Source organism: Podarcis gaigeae (assembly GCF_964106915.1).
Source record: "Podarcis gaigeae genome assembly, chromosome: 8".
NCBI lineage: Eukaryota > Metazoa > Chordata > Lepidosauria > Squamata > Lacertidae > Podarcis > Podarcis gaigeae.
In genome coordinates this window covers 86592592-86616462 of record NC_139684.1, presented here as the reverse complement: position 1 = coordinate 86616462, position 23871 = coordinate 86592592, and the positions used below count along the sequence as shown (strand labels likewise).

The 23871-nt window shown below is 48.2% G+C and overlaps 1 protein-coding gene across 2 annotated transcripts; it reads left to right on the top strand.

Moving 5' to 3' along the window:
- The first annotated feature begins 2221 nt into the window (after nt 1-2221).
- Nucleotides 2222-14013, top strand: LOC310851488 (cytochrome P450 2A13-like). 2 transcript variants are annotated; one of them, XM_083753975.1, is made up of 10 exons: nt 2222-2286; nt 2525-2757; nt 5628-5790; nt 6149-6298; nt 9201-9361; nt 10310-10486; nt 11400-11541; nt 11695-11882; nt 13369-13510; nt 13601-14013. In XM_083753975.1, exons 1-10 carry the CDS (start codon nt 2262-2264, stop codon nt 13780-13782), a joined length of 1563 nt encoding a protein of 520 aa, XP_083610101.1. In that variant the 5' UTR covers nt 2222-2261; the 3' UTR covers nt 13783-14013. The 2 variants fall into 2 exon arrangements, with proteins under 2 accessions (XP_083610101.1, XP_083610100.1); XM_083753974.1 differs by having other exon boundaries at nt 11680-11882.
- Nucleotides 14014-23871: the final 9858 nt, after the last annotated feature.

Below are 23871 nucleotides of genomic sequence, written 5' to 3'. Positions count from 1 at the left end.
CAGGCAAGCTTGATTTTTGTAGCACACTTTATGTAGGGTGGCCCTTGATACTGGTCCTGAAGCTGCAGCTGGTCTAAAGCAGTGCTGCACTGTTTCTTTCTCGCATAACCTTTTGGCAACATTGGGCACTTCTGTTGCATGTGGACCCTGCAAACACTCCTAACAGAGATGGGGAAATAGGCAGGTGTGGCTGGAGGATCAGGTTTTATGCCACGTCTCCATTCAAAAATTAGCCATTGGGGGGGGGGGAATATGCGGAAATAAGTAACAAGGAAAGTTGGTAAATAGATCAGGATATCTCTTGATATGATATGAGAGGAGTCCTGAGAGGAGAGGAGATATGATACCCATCTTTGAACATCTGTAGGTGTTTTTTTTCAAAAACAATTATTCATTTTATAACACTAATAAGCAACACAAACAAAAAACAAAGAATACAAACAAATTCTTGTCTTATCCTTATTTTTTCTAAACGTTGTTAAGTGAGCTTCCCCGAATCCCCCCATCTGATTTTTATTTTACCTCATCTTTAGCAGTTTACATATATCATAATTTTTAACCATTTTTTAATCTCACTTACTTTTACCATTATAATCTTCACATATTATCCCTTACAAATAATACTATTTTAAAATACACTATCTTCTACTGCTAACCCTACAGCCTATATCCACTTCCAAAGCTATTCTAAGATTTAAATAATAACATATATTTTTTCAAATATTCTTTAAACTTCTTCCAATCTTCTTCCACCGTCTCTTCTCTCTGGTCCCAGAGTCTCCCAGTCAGTTCGGCAAGTTCCATATAGTCCATACATCTTCGAACATCTGAATGGCTGAGACATGGAAGTTGGAGCAAACTTGTTTCTCCTGCTACAAATTATGAGATCCCAACAAAACATCAGGAAGAACTTTCTAACAATAAGAGCTGTTCGGCAGTGGAACAGACTCCCGCGAGAGGTGATGGACTCTCTTTCCTTGGAGGTTTGTAAACAGATGTTGGAAGCCCATCTGTCAGGGATTCTGTAGCTGAGATTCCTGCATTGCAGGAGGTTGGACTCAATGACCCTTGGGGTCCCTTCCAGCTCTACATGATATTCTTGTAAAGAAGCTGGTAAAATGCGGACTTGACTATGCTACCACTCAGTGGATTTGTAACTGGCTGACCGACCGAACCCAAAGGGTGCTCATCAATGGTTCCTCTTCATCCTGGAGAAGAGTGACTAGTGGGGTGCCACAGGGTTCTGTCTTGGGCCCGGTCTTATTCAACATCTTTATCAACGACCTGGATGATGGACTCAAGGGCATCCTGATCAAATTTGCAGATGACACCAAACTGGGAGGGGTGGCTAACACCCCAGAGGACAGGATCACACTTCAAAACGACCTTGACAGATTAGAGAACTGGGCCAAAACAAACAAGATGAATTTCAACAGGGAGAAATGTAAAGTATTGCACTTGGGCAAAAAAAATGAGAGGCACAAATACAAGATGGGTGACACCTGGCTTGAGAGCAGTACATGTGAAAAAGATCTAAGAGTCTTGGTTGACCACAAACTTGACATGAGCCAACAGTGTGACGCGGCAGCTAAAAAAGCCAATGCAATTCTGGGCTGCATCAATAGGAGTATAGCATCTAGATCAAGGGAAGTAATAGTGCCACTGTATTCTGCTCTGGTCAGACCTCACCTGGAGTACTGTGTCCAGTTCTGGGCACCACATTTCAAGAAGGACACTGACAAACTGGAACGTGTCCAGAGGAGGGCAACCAAAATGGTCAAAGGCCTGGAAACGATGCCTTATGAGGAACGGCTAAGGGAGCTGGGCATGTTTAGCCTGGAGAAGAGGAGGTTGAGGGGTGATATGACAGCCATGTTCAAATATATAAAAGGATGTCACATAGAGGAGGGAGAAAGGTTGTTTTCTGCTGCTCCAGAGAAGCGGACACGGAGCAATGGATCCAAACTACAAGAAAGAAGATTCCACCTAAACATTAGGAAGAACTTCCTGACAGTAAGAGCTGTTTGACAGTGGAATTTGCTGCCAAGGAGTGTGGTGGAGTCTCCTTCTTTGGAGGTCTTTAAGCAGAGGCTTGACAACCATATTTCAGGAGTGCTCTGATGGTGTTTCCTGCTTGGCAGGGGGTTGGACTCGATGGCCCTTGTGGTCTCTTCCAAATCTATGATTCTATGATTCTACGATTCTACAATTCTATCTCTGCGGCTCTCCTCTTAGTCTTACAGCAGCAGAGACCCTGTCAAATGATACAGAATTCTGAGAAGTGTGGTGAGAGAATTGTGTTTGACTCTGGGACTCCTTGAAGCTCCTTGGTGGTGCAGACTTGGGCAGACAACTCCCTGTCTCCACTATCTGTCCATCTGAACTTTACCCTGGAAGGTCTTCTCTTGACTTGAAAGAAGACCCTGAGCAGAGAGTAAACAGGTTGCACAATTTCAAAGAGGAGGTTCTTCCAAAGGTATGTAACAGGCTCAACTTGGGCTGTGCAGGTATTTTCTCTTCCCAGCTGGTCAGCAACACATTGCCTGCAGAGCTCCACAAGCCACCCACAACCTCCCCATGGATCTCCTGGGAGCAGCGGCCCTTTTCCTGGTCATCTGCCTCTCTTGCCTGACAGTTCTCTCAACATGGCGGCAGATGCACCACAAAAGCAAGATGCCACCTGGACCAACTCCCCTCCCCTTCATCGGGAACCTCCTCCAAGTCAGCACAAGCGATATGTACCGTTCACTCATAAAGGTAACTTTCTGTAACAGAGCTTTCCAAACTGTGTGTCACGACACGTTAGTGTGTTGGCTGCAGTGTGTAGATATCTCTCTCCTCCCCCCAGGGCTGGAAAGCGGTTAGTTTAACGTCCAGTTTGTTTCTAATACTGAATAACTGTGTTGTGAAATGACACATGTCTTTAAAAGTGTGTCGACAACATGAACGGTTTGGAAAGCTCTCTTCTATGATGCTTCATAGCACAGTTATCCGTTTTCTGAATTGTGGTTATAAAATCATTATTATATGCTGTTGGTGAATGAAGATCACTCTGGTCTGCCAACCCAGCCTTCTCCCTTGTCTTGTTGCAACTTTGATTCTCCCTCTCCATCCCTCTGCCTAATGGTGTGTGGAAATGGAGGGAAGTGCCGGTAGCTGATAGCCACAATGGATCTGCTTTGCCTCCGCCGTTGTAGGCAACAATGCCTTTGCATCCCAGTTTCTGGAAACCACATGAGGGAAGAGAGCTTTTATGTTTGCATCTTGCTTGAAGGTTTCCCAGAAGGTATGTGTAATGGTTATAAGGGGTTGCTTGTGCGTAAGTTACCGCCACTCCTGGCTAGGTTGCCTGGTTAAACCTGTCTCGGCTGACAGCCCTTCACTCCGTGGCCATTCAGTCACTCGCAGAATCCGTCAGTGGGCGTTTTTTGAACCTCTTCCAGCAAAGAAGTTGTTTGACGCCAAGTCTCCTCCTACTCTCCCTGCGCGGAAATCTTCTGCGCAGGGAGGGAGTGGGCAGAGGAGTGCCCGTGCTCTCCCCACTAGTTTCGGGCGAAGAGTCTTGGAGACCCCTCTCCGAATCCCCCATCTGACCCCCTTCTCTACTGGTGTTGCGCTGATTTCCTTCCCCACCTGATGAGCTTCCTCTCTCCCTGCTGGGCCCCTCTCCAGCATCGCTCGGGAGCCTTGCCTCCACCTCTGACTCCGATGTCAGTTCCCTGACAGTATGGTTGCGTGGCAAGTCCCCTCCCCCATGTGAAATGAAGACACTGGACACATTATTTAAGGTTAATGGGCATAAAAAAGCCACAACTTTATTGATTACAGAATTGAAAGGTATTGGCCTTAGGCATTGGCTCCTATCGACTACCTGGCATGGAGTCCGGGAAGGGTTATCCACAAGCCGTGGGAGTCCTGTTGAAGTACGCCAACTAGGATCCCATGGGTGTCACCGCTCGGGAGCGTGCCGGAGGCCCTTACCTCCCTAGGTTTCGGACAAGGCAACACCCCCCGGAGTCCTCTACCGGACTACCCTTTCCATTGGGGGAAGGTGATGGCGCTTCCTTCCCCCCCGTCATTTGCATAACAATTGACCCCTGCCAATGCCTAACCGCCAATACCGAAGAAGTTGTGACGTTTGCTACGAGGTAGGCGAAAAAACCGAAAGGCTAGAAGTGCGCCAAATTGGAAAAATTCCTACCAGGCCCCTTGCAGCGACCAACCGAAGTCCATAGCAAGGTCATAGCTAGCTAAGCCTAAAGGGTGGGTGGGATGGGGGGGGGAAACCCGCTCAGCTGGAAAGGGGAAAGAGGGCGGTCCCCGGGCGTGCCTGGCCTTAAATAGGCTAGGCCCTGCCTCCCCAGCCCGCCGATTGGCAGGCTGGGTCAAAGGCACGCCCGGGGATTCCCTGTTCTCGCGGGGGCAAAAGGCCAGCCCCCACGTGTGTGGGAGGGGATAGCCCCGCAACACCCTCTCCTCCCAAGCTCAGAAATGGCTTTACCAGACGTCCCCGTTTCCCATGGACAGTCCTCGGATTTACAAATCTGTCCCCAGACAAAATCCGTCCCCCGGATTTCTTTTAATGTCCCCGGATTTATGTGTTAAGTCTTGTAGATTTATTAGTAGGGAATGAATGTTGCGTGGTGGGTTCAACGGCACAAGACACATCATATGGGGACTTCCGGCGAGGTGACATGGCGGGCGCCATGGCAGGAGCAAGCAGAAGTCAGCCAGAGCCAACTGCGCTACCAGGCTGGCTCCGGGCTGCTGAGACAGCCGCTGCTGCCGCCACTGCCGAGGGGGGACTGGGGACGCCCGGCACGTCAACTGGGGGAACTGCTGACTCTCCCACAACCAAAATCGAGGCGGGAGAGAGAGCACGTGGCCACCCGGCCAACTGCCCAGTGGCACTCCGGGGCCAGGAAAACCCCGGAGGCGACGTAGGGTGAAGGAGGAGAGGAGAAGGAGGAAGGAGAAAAAAGAGGGGAGCCCCGACCATGCCGCGCCACTGACACCGCCGACGCCACTGAGGAGAAGTAAGAGAGCACGTGGCCGAGCCCAGGCCTGACTTAAGACTACTCCCCAGTGGCTAGCTCTCCAAGAGAGCAGGGCCCAGAGGAAGACCACGCAACAGAGGAGACCACAGAAGAGATGATATTACTTTAAAAATATAAATAAATACAGTGGTGCCCCGCAAGACGAATGCCTCGCAAGACGAAAAACTCGCTAGACGAAAGGGTTTTCCGTTTTTCGAGGCGCTTCGCAAGATGAATTTCCCTATGGGCTTCCTTCGCAAGACGAAAACGTTTTGTGAGTCTTGGGAGTTCTTTCCCTTTTTTCCCTTTTTCTAAGCCGCTAAGCCGCTAAGCCGTCAATGAGCTTGCTTCGCAAGACGAAAAAACCGCTAGACGAAGAGACTCGCGGAACGAATTATTTTCGTCTTGCAAGGCACCACTGTAAACATTTTTAATAACTTCTTTTTCCTCTTTTCAAAAAAAAAAAAAAAGTGTCCCCTAATTCTTTGAAAAAAAATCTGGTAACCTTGCCAGAAGTGGCATCTGGTTGGACTCTAGATGTGCCCCCTTTTTAACCTGATCAGCAGGCTCTCCTTGTGCTCTCTTTTACAGATCTGTGAGAAATATGGTCCTGTCTACACCATCCACTTAGGGCCCCGCCGTGTTGTGGTCTTGTGTGGATACGATGCTGTGAAGGAGGCCCTGGTGGATCAGGATGAAGATTTCAGTGACCGTGGAGAACAAGCCACGTTGGACTGGTTTTTCCGGGGTTACGGTCAGTCTCTTCTTGGGCAATCCTTGGCCTGAGAACATGATTACTGGCATTTATATGCCCTTTTTATCACGCTTAGCACTGGAGAGTCTCATTGGCCCTTCTCATGGTCCTATGCAGTAGATCATTGTTAAACTCCTCTTACTGAGGGAAGTCTCTCTCTCTCTCTCTCTCTCTCTCTCACACACACACACACACACACACACACACACACCTTACACTTAGAATGTTCTCTCAAAAGCTGAAATTGGATCTTTCAGACCAAACCATATTCTAAAAAGCAAAAAATCTAATTTTTTTGTGGTTTCAGCCACAATGTCATTCAATCCTGCTCCTTATTCCTCACTCCTTTGCTTCTCAGGGGTTGGCTTCAGTAATGGGGAACGGGAAAAACAGCTACAGCGCTTCTCCATCACGACGCTGAGGAATTTTGGGATGGGAAAGAGATCCATTGAAGAGCGGATCCTGGAGGAAGCCCATTTCCTGCTGGAATCCCTGAGGGCAACAAAAAGTGAGCTCAGTTTTTGTAACTTCAAGAAATGTTGCTTCGTGATAGAAATGTTTGACAGTGAACTGAGTGTTTGAATGTTGGTCATCTGCAAGCCATTTTGAGAGTTGTTGATGAACGTCGAGAGCGAAAACGTCGAAGGAAAGCACCATTAAACACATAGTGCTTTCTGCGAATTGAAACTCTCCCTCTCTCATATAATATTAGAAGCTGGACTCACACCTTGAAGTTGATCCATGGTAGAGTCTTAGTAAACGAAAGGTCATGCAGTTTTGCACAAGGATGTTGCTGAGACAATCAGACAAATGTTCAGAGACCAGGAGTTAGTGCTCAGGAGCTGAGCACTCCTGCTTCACCTGACATCATAAGAACATAAGAAATCCCTGCTCAATCTAGCCACTGGCTCATCTAGTGCAGAATTTTAGGGTTTGAAGGGACCCCAAGGGTCTTCTAGACTGATACGGAAAGGGGGGCATGTCTTCTTCACCTTCTTCTTCGCTACAATATATTTCCAATTGTCAATGTCAAAAGGGACTAAAATCTATAAAATTCATAGAAAATCAACGTGCCAATTTGCTCAATTTCTCTAGGACTCCATCACACCTCCCCTGTCCTCCATAATCCCTCAAGCAAGGTGTCAAGACCCTAATCCTGTCAAATCACTCTGCCAAGCCTTTCCTCCGGGCAATGCCAATACATGGACCATTGTCTTCTCATCACCGGTACTCAGGATGTGCTTATCTGCGCATATCTCCAGCTCTGCATATTCCCCCCTCCCTCCTCCATATGTTAATTCTGTGTAACCCAACCTCTCCTTAATGTCAAAACAAAAAATTCCTTCCAGTAGCACCTTAAAGACCAACTAAGTTAGTTCTAGGTATGAGCTTTCATGTGCATGCACACTTCTTCAGATACACTGAAACAGAAGTCAGAAGTGTATCTGAAGAAGTGTGCATGCACACGAAAGCTCATACCTAGAACTAACTTAGTTGGTCTTTAAGGTGCTACTGGAAGGAATTTTTTGTTTTGACTATGGCAGACCAACACGGCTACCTATCTGTAACTCTCCTTAATGTATTCATGATGTAACTGGGATGTATTTTGCACTGTATTCTGGGACATGGAGGGAAGTTTCAAAAGTTCATGTCACCCCTTTCTTGCTGTTCAATCTCGCCTTGAACCTGTTACGCAATAAACTTGGATCTTCTGCAGCTTGCTCCTGTCTCTGGCTGAGCTCATTTTCCTCCGCAGGGACCCGCGGACTTATTCCGACGAGCTGGGTGGCAGAGCAGCCTCGCACCCAGATTTAGCCGTAACAAAGACCAATCCCCCTGTGTGATGGGTTTGGGAGGCCTTTCACAAGAAATACCTCTGCTCATTCAGAGATGTCTTTATTTACATCTATTTACAAGATGCAGAGCATAGCTTCATGCGTCCGAATTGTCCGCTGCAGATCCCAGAAGTGGGAGCTTTTGGCTCCTCCTCCAGCAAAGCAGCTTGTTGTTATTGTTTAGTCATTTAGTCATGTCCGACTCTTCGTGACCCTATGGACCAGAGCACGCCAGGCACTTTTGTCTTCCACTGCCTCTCGCAGTTTGATCACTGCCTTGCCATGGCGAAGGGGCTTGAATAACTCAGAGAAGCTATGAACTATGCCGAGCAGGGCACCCAAGACGGATAGGTCATAGTGGAGAGTTTTGACCAAACGTGATCCACCTGGAGGAGGAACTGGCAAGCTACTCCAGTATCCCTGCCAAGCAAACTCCATGGACAAAGACAACAGGCATCTAAAGCAGCTTAGGCAATCCCAAACACCTCAAGAAGGACACTGACAAACTGGAACGTGTCCAGAGGAGGGCAACCAAAATGGTCAAAGGCCTGGAAACGATGCCTTATGAAGAACGGCTAAGGGAGCTGGGCATGTTTAGCCTGGAGAAGAGGAGGTTCAGGGGTGATATGATAGCCATGTTCAAATATATAAAAGGATGTCACATAGAGGAGGGAGAAAGGTTGTTTTCTGCTGCTCCAGAGAAGCGGACACGGAGCAATGGTTCCAAACTACAAGAAAGAAGATTCCACCTAAACATTAGGAAGAACTTCCTGACAGTAAGAGCTGTTCGACAGTGGAATTTGCTGCCAAGGAGTGTGGTGGAGTCTCCTTCTTTGGAGGTCTTTAAGCAGAGGCTTGACAACCATATGTCAGGAGTGCTCTGATGGTGTTTCCTGCTTGGCAGGGGGTTGGACTCGAGGGCCCTTGTGGTCTCTTCCAAATCTATGATTCTATGATTCTATGATTCTTTGTTCCCTGTGTTTTAACCCTCTCCGGTCCTGCACAGAAGAAACTGGCGTTGCCTCTCCCTCTGTGCCTGAGCTGGTAGAGAGGTGTTACTGCTCGCTAACATCACGGAGCCTTCCTGCCACCTGAGTGCCTTCCCCTTGCTCTCCACCCTCTGTTACTCCTGCCTCTTTTACAGGCTCCCATCCCTCCTCCTCCTCCTCCTCCTCCTCCAGCTCCGGAGCCTTCCCTGCCAGCTCCGTGACACCCTGCAATTCAGGAATCACAGCTAAAAAATCTGCGACATGTAGCCCACCCTCTGGAGCAGCAGAAAATGAGCTTGCTCCATCCTCCATATGACAGCCCTTCTCCCACCACCACAAACCTGGGTCCAAATCATCCTGTCCTGCACTTTCCCTGGAGGCCTTTTGCTCAGGTGGTTTTCTACCACTCTCATCATCTTAAGATGGACATAAGGTCAACTCCGGTTAGGTTTTCTGTGTCCTGCCTGAGGCCTAGATTTCAACCCATAACATGGATAAGGCAAGGACTGGGCAGCTTTGCAAGTCAAGTGTAGCCTTGACTTGTTCCTGGGCTGAGTGACTTGAGGGGGGGTGTCTCTCTTTCTAGGTGCACCCTTTGACCCCACCTACATCCTGAGCCGCTCTGTGTCGAACGTCATCAGCTCCATCATCTTTGGCAACCGCTTTGAATATAAAGATGAGGAATTCCTCTCCTTGCTCACCACTATGCAGGAAACCTACCAGTTTGTTTCCAGCTCTTGGGGACAGGTAAGTTGGAGGGGAAGGGGAGAACTTCTATTGTGCGTTTGTGACTAATGCTATTTGTCTTGATCTGCTGAAGGCACGGTACGCAGGACAGCCAGCTCTCTGTGGGGCTCTGTCATTACCCCCTTGTCCAGCAGTGGTCAAGACTGATCAGAAGCTGTAGCATCACCTGCTAAGGAGCGAGATCACATTCAGAGGTCTGAGTGAGGGTGGCTAACAAAGGCACGCATTAAATTCTTCCATACCACCACAGCCTAGACCAGAACTCTCACGGGTGCCTTTCACGCCCAAACCAAATGCCGCCCAATAATAATACAGTGGTACCTCGGGTTAAGTACTTAATTCGTTCCGGAGGTCCGTTCTTAACCTGAAGCTGTTCTTAACCTGAAGCACCACTTTAGCTAATAGGGCCTCCCGCAACCGCTGCGCTGCTGGAGCATGATTGCTGTTCTCATCCTGAAGCAAAGTTCTTAACTCGAGGTACTATTTCTGGGTTAGCAGAGTCTGTAACCTGAAGCGTATGTAACCTGAAGCGTATGTAACCCAAGGTACCACTGTAGTGTTGACATTTGTTGCAACAAGCTTTTCCCTCTGAGCTCTCCATGGTGCTGCAACTCCTGATCTGCCTTGCTCTTTGGTCAGGCTCTGCCTGGAGCAACTTTACAATGCTGTTTCAAACACACCGTCTGATTCCTCTTCATCCTTGTCCTCATTCCACCTTTGTCCATCACAAAGGGGAAGTCAAGCCCTGAGGATGTCCCTGTGACAGGTTTATAGCTTAGTCAGCACTTGGTACCAAGTTGTTTCTGTGCGGAGCTCAGAGGAACCAAGTGAAAGAGGAACTCCTGCTTCTGCCTGCCCCCCAAAATCAATCTCAAGTCACTTTGTTCAGTATCTGTTCTCTCTCTTTTTCCTGCCAACTCGGCATTCCTTCAAACCCGACACACGCAGCTCTACGAGATGTTCTCGGGCATCATGCAGCACCTGCCCGGCCCACAAGAGAAAGCCTTCAAGAAGCTCTTGCTCATGAAAGAGTTCTTTGTGAGGAAGGTAAAAGCAAACAAGGAGACCCTGGACCCCAACAACCCTCGGGATTTCATTGATTGCTTCCTAGTGAAAATGCAGCAGGTACGATTGTGTTCTTCTAAGTACTATGGTCAATTTCTGTGTAAGGAAACTTTGTAGACCCTGATTCAACCAGGAAAATTTTGAGACTTGGATGGCTTTAAAAGAAGATTCGACACATTGATGAGGAGAGTTCTATTGAAGGCTGCTGGCCAGGATGGCTGTGCCCTACCCTCCATGGGTTGGTTGCAACCATGCCTCTGAATACTGGTTTTTGGAAACCACAGGAGAGGAGAGGGCTCTTGTGCTTGAACCCGCCTTCCCAGTGGATCATCTGGTTGGCTGCTGTGAGAACAGGATGCTGGACTAGATGGGCCTGATTCAGCAGGCACTTCTCCTTTGCCTCTGTAGCCTTTCTTCACAAAGGGACTGTGTGACTCCTCCCTCCCTCTCCACCCAGCCCTCCGTTTCCTACTCAATCATTGGGTTGCTTTTCAGAACTCTACAACTGTCCCTTCCCCCTCAGCCAATCACTAGGAGAGAGATCTTCATAGAAAGGAGGCACTCAGGTGGTGCTGCGGGTTAAACCACAGAGCTTAGGACTTGCCAATCAGAAGGTCAGCGGTTCGAATCCCCTGCGATGGGGTGAGCTCTCGTTGCTCGGTCCCTGCTCCTGCCAACCTAGCAGTTCGAAAGCACATCAAAGTGCAAGTAGATAAATAGGTGCGGCTCTGGTAGGAAGGTAAACGGCGTTTCCGTGCGCTGCTCTGGTTTGCCAGAAGCGGCTTAGTCATGCTGGCCACATGACCCGGAAGCTGTACGCCAGCTCCCTCGGCCAGTAAAGCGAGATGAGCGCCGCAACCCCAGAGTCGTCCACAACTGGACCTAATGGTCAAGGGTCCCTTTACCTTTATGTTTACCTTTACTAAGATATAACAAGTGAAACATCTTCTTTTCTTGTTTTTCTTCTGCCTAGGAAAAGGAAAACCCAAACTCAGAGTTCTTCCAAGAGAATCTTGTTATGACGGCCCTCAATGTCTTTTTCGCTGGCACAGAAACGGTCAGCACCACCTTGCGCTATGGCTTCCTGCTTCTACTGAAATACCCAGAGATCGAAGGTGAATGGGGAAAGGGCTGGAAAAGAGGGTGGAGAGCTGTGTCCTTGCCTTTCTATGGGATGGTCCCTCTTTGTTTTCCCAGCTATGAGCTGGGGTCCTTGTTTAGTTCCCTGAAGGTGCACTTTTGGTCACATCTAGCTGATTTCTCAACAGAGAAGGTCCACAAAGAAATTGAACGTGTGATTGGCCTGAATCGCATTCCCAACATGGATGACCGTCCCCTGATGCCCTACACGGATGCTGTGATCCACGAGATCCAGAGATTCTCAGATCTGGTCCCAACAGGCGTAGTAAGACGTGTGACCCGTGATACCCAGTTCCGGGGATACACCATTCCCAAGGTATTGTGGTTCCATTAATTCCTGAGACGAAGACTCTGCCATTCAGTACAATCTCCAGACATATTTTGAAGGCCGACAAAATTCCCTTAGGTACCTCTGTCCCTGACCTATCTGTCATCACCGCTCTAGGGTTATAAGAGTCAAATCCAAAATAAGACCAGAAGAGCCTGTTAGATTTCTGTTATGCCACTGTGCAGTTTTTTGGAGTCACAAGACTCTGTTTACATTCCAGACTGTTGGAAGGACACGGGAGACGGATGTTGATGTTACTGGTTTCCTGTTTCTATGTTCCAGTTGTTCACTGACTCTCACAGAGAGCAGATGCATATTCTTTTCTGTCCTGCATAGTTAGAAATAAATGTAGTGATGTAGCACACATTTCTTGGCTCCTTCTACTGTTTGGGTACTCTGCGTAATGGAGGAGCGTGCCTGAAGCCTCATCAAAGGCTTAGGTCATTAATCACCATCGGAGGAGGAGAGCCTGGTGGATTCGGAAGATGCGACGAGGAGGAGAGCCATTGCAGCTCGGCCGTACGGAGCCTCCGACAGAGCCCAGCCAAATGACACTACGTTAGGCCCATTTGTCTTGGTGCCTTCTTCCCCAAAGGAGTGGTGGTGGGTTTTCTTATGAGGCTGAAAGGTGGCTTAGTTCTAACCCTCCAAAAGCTACGGTATTGTCAGGGAACTGCCATCGGAGCCAGAGGCGGAGGGAAGGCTCCAGAGGGATGCCGGAGAGGGTCCCAGCAGGGAGAGAGGCAGCCCATCTGCTGGGGAAGGAAATCAGCGTAGCACCAGTGGAGAAGGGGGGCAGATGGGGGAATCGGAGAGAAGGCTCCAGGACTCCTCGCCGGAGACCAGCGGGGAGAGCACGGGTCCTCTGCTGCCCACACCCTCCCTGCGCAGAAGACTTCCGCGCAGGGAGAGTAGGAGGAGACGGGGCGTCAAAGAACTTCTTTGCTGGAAGAAGTTCAAGAAACACCCACTGACGGATTCTGCCAGCGATTGAGACAGCCACGGATGGGTGGCTGTCCAGACAGAAAGGGATCACCCAGGTAACCCAGCCAGGTGTGGCGACAACCTACGCACGAGCAACCCCCTAGAACCATTACAGGTATTTTTCTTACATGGAGCAGCTGCTAATTTAACTTCATGAAGGCAAAGTTATTACCAACCAGATACCTATGGGAAGGCCACAAAAACAGGACATTTTAATAATCATTGTCATCGTCATCATCTTCTGAATATTAGTACTGGAGGGTTGCTAATGGATCATCACAGTTGCCTGCATTTGGGGACTCTCCTCAGAGATGCATGGCTATGGGGGCCACCATGATAGTTTTCTGTAGTACAGAACTGAGCAGTACACTACTGGGCCTGGTGGTTGATCACAGGATTTGCTCCTCCAAATCTCAGAATGATTTCTTGCCCCCCAGAAGAATCTCCCATTTCTCCCGTATCTTCTCATTTCTCTTCCTTTCTTGTTCAGGGGACTGAAGTGTTTCCCATGCTCGGGTCTGTGCTGAAAGACCCCAAACATTTTGCAAGACCAGATGTGTTTGACCCCCAACATTTCCTGGATGACAATGGGCAGTTCAAGAAGAATAAGGCTTTTATGCCTTTCTCTGCTGGTGAGTGAGTCCCCTTCCATTTCCAGACTCTCCTTAGCTGTCTATAAAGGCACTGTGAAAGCCCATATTCACCTTCCTCCTCTTTCCTAGGGAAGCGCTATTGCTTTGGAGAACATCTGGCCCGAACGGAACTTTTCCTCTTCTTCACCAGCATCCTGCAGAACTTCCGCTTCAAATCCCCCATCCCTCCTGAAAAGATAGACATCTCTCCCATGCTGGTTGGCTTTTTCAATGTCCCACGTTTTTATGAAATGTGTGCCATTCCCCTCTGAAGGTGGTCAGGTGTCTTGGAGAAGTGGAGTCCCATTGTCACCTACCTTGGCCACCCAACTGACAAAAGAGGGGGCATTCTTCAACAAGTAAAGGGCCAGAGCAGGTTAACCATCTCATGCCCTCATCCTTTCTTTTGAAGCTCCTCCATTATCTCTATTTCCATTTGTGGAATTTCCTTCCTCTGCCATGGTTGTAGAATACATTTAATATTACAGTCATACTTTGGGTTACAGATGCTTCAGGTTGTGTTTTTTTGGGTTACGGACCGCCGAAACCCAGAAGTACTGGAACGGGTTACTTCTGGGTTTTGGTGGTCGCGCATGCGCAGAAGCGCTAAATCGTGGTTTGTGCATGCGCAGAAGTGCCGAATCGCAACCTGCACATGCACAGATGCGCAGCTGTGGGTTGTGGACACTGCGGGTTACGAACATGCATCCCTCACAGATCACGTTCGCAACCCAAACGTCCACCGTGTGTGTGTGTGTGTGTGTGTAGCAAAGATGTGTATATAACATAACATCCACACTTGCATAGCAAGTATCAGATTGTACATTAACATGAATGATTCTTATTAATCCAGTGTCTAATGTCCCAGGTAGAGCACAGGTTTTTTAAAATGCCTCATGAATAGTCATTTTCAGGGAATAATATAGTCCAAGCCGTTTTGTGCAGATAGATATTATCTGGAAATCAGCTTCAGCTGGTGCAGAATTTGGTGGCAAGGTTGTTCACTGCAACAAGAGAGTTTGCAGATAAGGCCAATGACAGCACTGGCTGCCAATTAGCTTCTGGGCCCAATTTAAAGTGGTGGTTTTCCCCTATGAAGCCTTTAATGGTTCTGGACCGCAATACCTGAAAGACTGCCTCTCCCCATATAGACTGACTCAGATCCTGTGTTCATCATCTGATGCCCTTCTTCATGTGCCTCCTCCATGAGAGGTCCAGAGGGTGGCAACACAAGAAGAGGCAGGGAAGGACTGGAGGTGGACAGTCCCTAACCCTAACCCTAACCCAAGGTACCACTGTAATAGCTTTTCTCAAGAAGAAATCCGGCCAAATAAGCCAAGCAGGGAAAGGGTTCAGTTATATTACCATGCACAGCTCAGGGTTAAGCAGCCAGTTTTATTGTTAAAAATCCCATGTCCCTTTATTAGGGCCAACCAAAGTGTCACAAAAGATTGAGTGAGCTTTTGAGTTTACCAGAATCTTCATCAGGTTAAGCACGGCGCGGGCAGAAAGGGACTGGAGGGGGACAGACCACTGGTTTGGTATTAAAACCAAAAGGACGGCCTTGTTTTTCGTTGCACAGCCTTAGAAGAGGCATGTCTACAGAAGTTGTTGTGCAGAGCCGATGCACTTCAGAATTTCAGTTTACCACAACACCTGGGCTCTAGGAGATTTGGAGAGAGATGGCTCTGGGATGACATTGGTACAACTGCACATAAGTCCTTTTTGTGCCCACTAAGAGGTTGTGTGGTGGTTTCCACAAGGACCACCTCTCCCCATACAAACTATCCTGGAGTTTGTGTTCATCATCTGAGGCCCTTCTTTGTGTGCCTCCTCCATGAGAGGGTTGAAGGGTGACAACATGAGAATGGGGCCTTCTCTGCAGTAGCTCCGCAGCTGTGGAATGCTCTCCCCAGGGAGGTTTGCCTTGTGCCTTCACTATATATATTTTAGGCACCAGGTGAAAACGTTCCTTCTCAACCAAAACTTTGGCTGATTAATATTCTACAGCCATTTAAGATGTGCCTGTGGGAAGCGGGGTATTGTTTCACTGTTTGTTGTTGTTGTTTAGTCGTTTAGTCGTGTCCGACTCTTCGTGACCCCCTGGACCAGAGCACGCCAGGCCCTCCTGTCTTCCACTGCCTCCCGCAGTTTGGTCAAACTCATGCTGGTAGCTTTGAGAACAGTGTCCAACCATCTCGTCCTGTTGTCCCCTTCTCCTTGCGCCCTCCATCTTTCCCAGCATCAGGGTCTTTTCCAGGGAGTCTTCTCTTCTCATGAGGTGGCCAAAGTCTTGGAGCCTCAGCTTCAGGATCTGTCCTTCCAGTGAGCACTCAGGGCTGATTTCCTTCAGAATGGAGATGTTTGATCTCCTTGCAGTCCGTGGGACTCTCAAGAGTCTCCTCCAGCACCAGAATTCAAAAGCATCAATTTCGCTGTTTAGCTATTTACTTGTGTTTTTATCTTGTATTTTATTCCATGAACCGCCCAGAGACCTTGGGATGAAGGGCAGTATATAAATCAAATAAAGAAATAAATAAGACCTGTTTCACATTGGATTCTAACCCGCAGGAGCCAGCATGGTCGTCAGTTAGGGGTGATAATGATGGAAGTTGTATTCCAACAACAACTGGAGGGCCAACCGATGAATATTATAGAGCTACTCTGCAACTTTGTGATCCTCACAATACTGAGTGGCTTGGGGCTAGGGCAGGAGTGCCATGGCACTGGTACCGAAATTTGTGGGTGCCCAGGCCCTTCCTGGGGACTTTTGTGGGTGCTCAGGCACCCAGGGCCTGAGAGAGTAGGCACCTATGGGCTGGGGATACAACTGGGGTGCTGTCCTAGAGGAGAGAATGGACCCCCTGCCCTTTTCCCTTTAGAAGCTGAAGGAGGGGATGCTGCTGCCATATCCATGGAGGGGCAGTCAAAGGACAGGGGTGAGTATTTAAGGGCTTTCTGCAGGGATCTTGGCCATGTCAGAGAAAAACAAGCTGTTGCCCAAGTGGATCTAATTCAGCAGGGCATTTCTGCAATCATTCTGATCCGGTAGGTTGTTAGTCTACTAAAGAAGCAGAATGGTGAAGCAGAACGACTTGGATGAAAGAATTGTGGGGATGCTCATCAAATCTCCAGATGACATGAAACTGGGAGGGGTAGCCAATGCCATAGAAGAGAAAATCGGGATTCAAGACGACCTTAACAGATTGGAAAACTTTTGCCCAAACTAACAAAATGAATATCAGTATTTCCGGGATTTGGCGGTCCATAACCTGAAAAAATGCAACCTGAAGTGTCTCTAACCCGAGGTAAAGGTAAAGGGACCCCTGACCATTCGGTCCAGTCGTGACCGACTCTGGGGTTGCCGCACTCATCTCGCTTTATTGGCCGAGGGAGCCGGCGTACAGCTTCCGGGTCATGTGGCCAGCAGGACTAAGCCGCTTCTGGAGAACCAGAGCAGCGCACGGAAATGCCATTTACCTTCCCGCCGGAGCTGTACCTATTAATCTACTTGCACTTTGATGTGCTTTTGAACTGCGAGGTTGGCAGGAGCAGGGACCAAGCAACGGGAGCTCACCCCATCGCGGGGTGTGATGGCCTGGGATTCCGATTCAGAGGCTGAACCAGAGGAATCCCAGCCTGCACAGGAGTCCCCGCCTCTAGGGCCGGCCTTTATCTTCTCTGAGGCCAGGGGCGGTCCTGGCCCCCAGGAGACCCGCCTCTCCTGGCCTTAAGGTGAGCACTCCTCCTGGGAGAAACCAGTTCCCTTCGCCTCTCTGCCCTGAGTCTCTGCAGTTCAGGAGAGGCTAAAGGGTTACTGGGCCCAGGGGGAGACTCACCTGCAGGCACTGAGTCCTCAACCACCTCTGGAGCCAGAGTGGAATCACCTGGTGCCTGCTCCTGAGGATCCGGCACAGGTGCAGGCGCTTCAGAATCAAGGCCCTGCCCCAGTTCAGCCAGCCCTGGAGGCGGGGACTCCTGTGCAGGCTGGGATTCCTCTGGTTCAGCCTCTGAATCGGAATCCCAGGCCATCACACGGGGATTCAAACTGCTGACATTCTGATCGGCAAGTCCTAGGCTCTGTGGTTTAACCCACAGTGCCACCTGAAGTAATAGTCCCACTCTATTCTGCGTCAGATCACACCTGGAATACTGTGTCCAGTTCTGGGCACCACAATTTAAGAAGGATGTTGGCAAGCTGGGAGGTCGGCAGAGGAGGGCAACCAAGATGTTCAAGGGTCTGGAAACCAAGCCTTATGAGGAACAGTTGAGGCAGCTGGGCATGTTTAGACTGGATAAGAGGAGACTGAGAGGAAACATGTTAGCCATCTTCAGATATCTCAAGGGCTATCTCATGGAAGAGGGAACAAGCTCATTTTTTTGTTGCTTCAGATTGTAGCGCCCAAACCAATTTCATCCAGTTACAAGAAAGCAGGAATAACCTTCTGGTGATAAGAGCCCTTCAACAGCGGAATGGACTCCCTTGGGGGATTATGGACTCTTCTTCATTGGAGATTTTTAAGCAGAGGTTGGGTGGCCATCTGTCATGGATGCTTTGGTTGAGATTCCTGCATTGGAGGGGGTTGGACTAGATGGCTCTCAAGGTCCCTTTGAATTAGGGTTGCCACAAAGGTTTTTTGACCAAAGTTGTTGAGCGATCTCCAACCGGATGCCGTTCACAATGGCTGAATGTGGTATACCCAACTTTGAATTCTACAGTTCTATGATTCTGAGAGCCAGTGTGGTGTAATGGTTAAGAGCGATAGACTCGTAATCTGGGGAACCGGGTTTGCTTCCCTGCTCCTCCACCTGCAGCTGCTGGGTGACCTTGGGCCAGTCACACTTCTTTGAAGTCTCTCAGCCCCACTCACCTCACAGAGTGTTTGTTGTGGGGGAGGAAGGGAAAGGAGAATGTTAGCCGCTTTGAGACTCCTGAAGGGGAGTGAAAGGCGGGATATCAAATCCAAACTCCTCCTCCTCCTCCTCCTCCTCTTCTTCTTCTTCTTCTTCTTCTTCTTCTTCATGTGCGGATGGTCCAATATAAATTCACCCCAATACTGCAGAATTTTGCTCTGTTCAGAGGACAAATCTAAGCTCAGAGGACAAATTTCTATGTATCCCAAATGGACAGTTCAGTTTGTCACCCTAGTTCCCTCTTTAAAAACTGCCACATTAAGGGGGGGGGTTAGTCCCCCTACATATCAGTTTGCCATTGCTTTTCTCCCAAGAAGCAGGCGTCTTTTGATTTCGTGACTGCTGTCACCATGAAGCATGGCTGCATGTCAGCATGAAGATAGCCAACCTCAAATTATCAGATAGGGAGCCCTGAGTTTCTTCGCACTGTGCGCTTTAAGGGTCAGAAAATGTTGACCCAGATGGCCGATATGCTGCAGGGAGAGGTTTAGAGAATGTCACTTGGGCAATAAAAAGAAACAGCCAACTCCAAAATGCCTGTAAGCTGCAAGTAAACTTGAGATAAATCTGACCACTTGGTGTTTCAAAAAAACCACTGAGATAAATCTGACCACTTGGTGTTTCAAGGAATTCTTGTTTTGAGAGTTGGCTAGAGCACAAATAAATAGTCTCTTAACCCAGAACTGGACCATTCACATTTCTGTAGAAGGAAACCTTCTGGACAAATGAAGGAGCTTCCAAACATTTTTCTCTCTCCCTACCTCCTTCTCCCTCCCCCACCTCCAAATGACCCAAAAGACCTCTCTGAAATATGCAAAAATAATTCTGCAAGGAGGCAGCAGAAGTCTCCTGTCCCAAGGACCAGAGGGCAGGTGATCTGTGATGGGGTGACTTCCCCGTGCTGTTGTCTCTCAAGGGCCAAGGCCTTTGGAGCTGGAGCTGTGACTTGCCCTCCGAGGCCAACGTATGAAGGGAGCCAGCCAAGACAGGTCAGAAGTAGAATCCAGGAATTCCCAAAAGGGCCCTATATAGAACCTAGTGATCTGTACATCTAAAGCGGACCGTGAACACCACAAGGGAATGGCTCTCCCTATCTCTGCGATCTCCTGGGTGACACATACGCAACTAGGCAGTTGAACGTGCATGCGTACTCTGTCCATTTCCCTCCCTCCAAGCGGCCCCGGGCACTGCAAACCCACAATATGCCACTGAATGAACTCCTCCACTTTCCAGAGTTTCAAGAAGTGGGTCAAAGGGTCACCTAGCCAGAGAGAGGGAGAGATGCAGCCTTGTCACTTAACTCCAGGGGGCGCCACAAAGAGTCGAAACCCAATGAGGAATGGTTGAAGGAGTCAGGTATGTTAAGTCTGGAGAAGAGAAAGGTATTTGAAAAAGGTATTTAAATATACCTTTGTGGAGAAATATACCTTTCTGGAGAAATATGGGACGCAGGTGGCGCTGTGGGTTAAAGCCTCAGCGCCTAGGACTTGCCGATCGAAAGGTCGGCAGTTCGAATCCCTGCGGCGGGGTGCGCTCCCGCTGCTCGGTCCCAGCGCCTGCCAACCTAGCAGTTCGAAAGCACCTCCGAGTGCAAGTAGATAAATAGGGACCACTTACCAGTGGGAAGGTAAACGGCGTTTCCGTGTGCGGCTCTGGCTCGCCAGAGCAGCGATGTCACGCTGGCCACGTGACCCGGAAGTGTCTCCGGACAGCGCTGGCCCCTGGCCTCTTAAGTGAGATGGGCGCACAACCCCAGAGTCTGTCAAGACTGGCCCGTACGGGCAGGGGTACCTTTACCTTTACCTTCTGGAGAAACCAGAGGCCTTTCTCCTGGGCATGGTCAGCCAATTGGTGTTAAAGAAGGATAGAACTTTCTTTATGTACGCCACAACAGCAGCAAGAATACTAATTGCAAAGTATTGGAAGACACAAGATCTACCCACCTTGGAAGAATGGCAGATGAAAGTAATGGACTATATGGAACTGGCGGAAATGACTGGCAGAATCCGAGACCAGGGAGAAGAGTTGGTGGAAGAAGACTGGAAGAAATTTAAAGACTATTTGCAGAAACATTGTAAAATTAATGAATGTTAAAATGATGTTGGAATGAAACGAAGCAGTTTTTAGTAATAAGGTTAAAAAGGAATATGTAAAAATGGATTTATAATAGATGAAAATATAATGATATAATATGTTAAGATAAAGAACTAAGATAAAACAAAGAGGGAAAGGATTTGCTGAATTGACTATTCGAACTGGAATACAAAAAAGGGAGGTGTGAGGAAGTCATGGAAACAAGTAAATGAATTGTAAGACATAGAAAGAGGGATGTATTTTTAACTGTTTTTTATCTTTTCTGGATTTTGTATTTTTCTTTTTTTTTCTTTCTATTTTTTTCAGCTTTGTAACCTTTTTTCTTGAAAATCTTAATAAATATCATTTATTCGCCCAGCAGGGCTGTATAGAAGCCTCCATCTATAGCAAGTTCATCTTCCCCTGCTTTCCAAACACAATGCATTCCCAGGAAATCATTAGGTGGGTATTCGCATAAGGAGCTGATATTTCCATTATTTCCCATGGGAACATTTCTAATCCGTAAGTTCTCCACTCTCCCTCCCTCCCTGCTTTCTGCCCCAAACTGCTGTAGCCAATCAGCAAAAGCAAACAACAGAAAAGCTAATTTGTCTGGCATCTCCTTCTGCCTGATTTGTCCAGTCACTCTCCCTCATGCCATGGTTTCTGCTCAGAATAGCTGCCACCAACCAGCAAAACACAAACAAGTAAGGAAGTGGGGAAATTCCAGCTGTTTGGCTATCAGCCACTCACACAGGAAGACTTGGGTATAATTCTTTGCATCCGGTAACTGATATTTCAGATAACAAGCATTCTAATAGCGGGACCAGTGTGTATCTGTAACTATAGATGATCACAAGATGCAGCTTGTATAATGTTTTGTGGTCTATTTTCACTCGTATATAAAGGAAACACCCACTAGATGGCATAAAAGGCACCCATTTTTCTAACTTTTCTTTCAGCAGCATTACATTATGGGTTATTTTCTCAGCTATAGCTGACTTCTTCTTCTTCTTCTTCTTCTTCTTCTTCTTCTTCTTCTTCTTCTTTTTCTTCTCCTCCTCCTCCTCCTCCTCCTTCTCCTTCTCCTTCTCCTTCTCCTTCTCCTTCTCCTTCTCCTTCTTCTTCCTCCACACAGAACCTAGGACTTGCTGATCAGAAGGTCGGTGGTTCGAATCCCAGCGACGGGGTGAGCTCCTGTTGCTCAGTCCCTGCTCCTGCCCACCTAGCAGTTCGAAAGCACGTTAAGTGCAAGTAGATAAATAGGTACCACTCCGGTGGGAAGGTAAACGACCATCATACCACACTGTGATACAATATGAAAGGACACTTTCTATTGTGGACCGGTAGAAGTTCATCAGTTGTTGTTTAGCATTATTCTTTCACAAGACCCTGAGGCAATGGAGTCTCTGTTGGGCCTTTCTGACCACCCGAGTTATGTTGATTTTCCAAGTGAGGTCCTCACTAAGGTATACTCCCAGGAATTTAAAGGAGGAGACTCTCTCCACACAGCCCCCCCCCCCCGATATACAACTGTGCAGGTTCCCCTCTCTTCCTCCGGAAGTCCAACACCATCTCCTTTGTCTTACTAATATTTAGGTGCAAGTTATTCTCTAAGCACCATGTAGATACTTTTTGAACCTCTCTCCAGTACGCTGTTTCATCTCCGCCTGTAATTAGGCCCATTATGGTAGTATCATTTGCAAACTTAATAATTACTGTGGATGTATCAGGTGATATAATAATAATATAATAATAAATTTTATTTATATCCCGCCCTCCCTGGCCGAAGCTGGGCTCAGGGCGGCTAACAACAATCAAAATAATCCAACGATTCTAAAAACATTTCATTATAAAAATTAATTAAAATCAAATTGATGGCAACCAATAAGCAAAATTCTGTGCAGATTGCCAGAGGAGGGGGGTCAGGCTGCGCCCTGACCAAAGGCCTGGTGGAACAGCTCTGTCTTGCAGGCCCTGCAGAAAGATGTCAAGTCCCGCAGGGCCCTAGTCTCTTGTGACAGAGCATTCCACCAGATTGGAGCCGCGGCCGAAAAGGCCCTGGCTCTAGTTGAGGCCAGCCTAACCTCTCTGTGGCCTGGGATCTTCAAGATGTTTTTATTTGCAGACTGTAAGTTCCTCTGTGGGACATGCCAGGAGAGGCAGTCAAATGTGTACAAAGCCACTTTTGACATCAGGAGGAGGTGTTGTTGTTGTTGTTGTGGGCTTCATGCCCCCAACACATGCGCGGTGGCTGGTTTGCAGCCCCGCGCGATCTGGGGGAATCCTCGGGCCGCGTCATCCCCTGAGCCATCCAATCGGCTGGCTCGGGGTGTGTGGCTTGCCCCATTTAAGGCAAGCACGGCCCGGGATCGCCCTCTTTCGGACTGCTCAGCTGACTGGTTTTCCCAGCCGCCCGCCCTTTAAGGTTTCTCTTTTGACCTTGCTATGGACCTCGGTCGGTCACCGTTAAGGGGCCTGGTAGGAATTTTTTCCATTTGGCAAATTGGCACCAGCCATTTGGTTTTTTGCCTACCTCGTAGCAAATCGTCACAACTCCTTTGGTCTTGGTGGTTAGGCATTGGTAGGGGTATTTTTATGCAGATGTGTTGGGGGGGAGCGCCATCACCTCCCCCAAATATTGAAGGGTAGTCTGGTAAAGGATTCCAGGGGGGCGTGGCCTCGTCCGAAGCCTATGGAGACCAGGACCTAAAGCGCGCCCCCAACCCCGGGGGAGTTAACTAGTTGATGTGCATCAGCAGGGCTCCCCCTGCTGGTGTTAACCCTTCCCAGTCTTTAAGCAAACAGGCTGAAGCCGGATAGTCGGATAGGACCAATGCCTAAGCCAATACCACTCTTACCTGTAGCCAATAAAGTTGTGGCCAATTTTAGCCCATTAATCAATGGTGTTGAGGCATCTAATCATAAGCCTGCATTTTTTTTATCAAAGCTTATATGTTTGATCAGGGCTTGTATTTTAAAATGAGCTTAAAGATTTTCAAATGTTTCATGCCAGGCAGAAGACCAGCTGCCTAGAGAACCTTGGCAATGCTTATTCTCCTGGACAAGGGGGCCCCCTGATTTATAGCAGAAAACAATTCTCAAAGTCGTAAAAAGGGAATTACAGGCTGAGAGCCAAGGTTACACTGACCCTACAAATTAAGGGTTGGTAAATAGTAAAATGAGCCATATCTTCTTCCTAAGGTTAAAAAGGCCAAGAGCAAATGGAAAAGAAAGCAACTGGCTGGAAGGGGAGTGTAAACAGAAGAAGAGGCTTTTTTTCCCTCTTTTATTTTGAGGCTGTAAACTGTTCCTTTTCACTTTGAGGTTTATTCTTTTAAAAGGCTACCTATGATAATGTATGAAATATATTA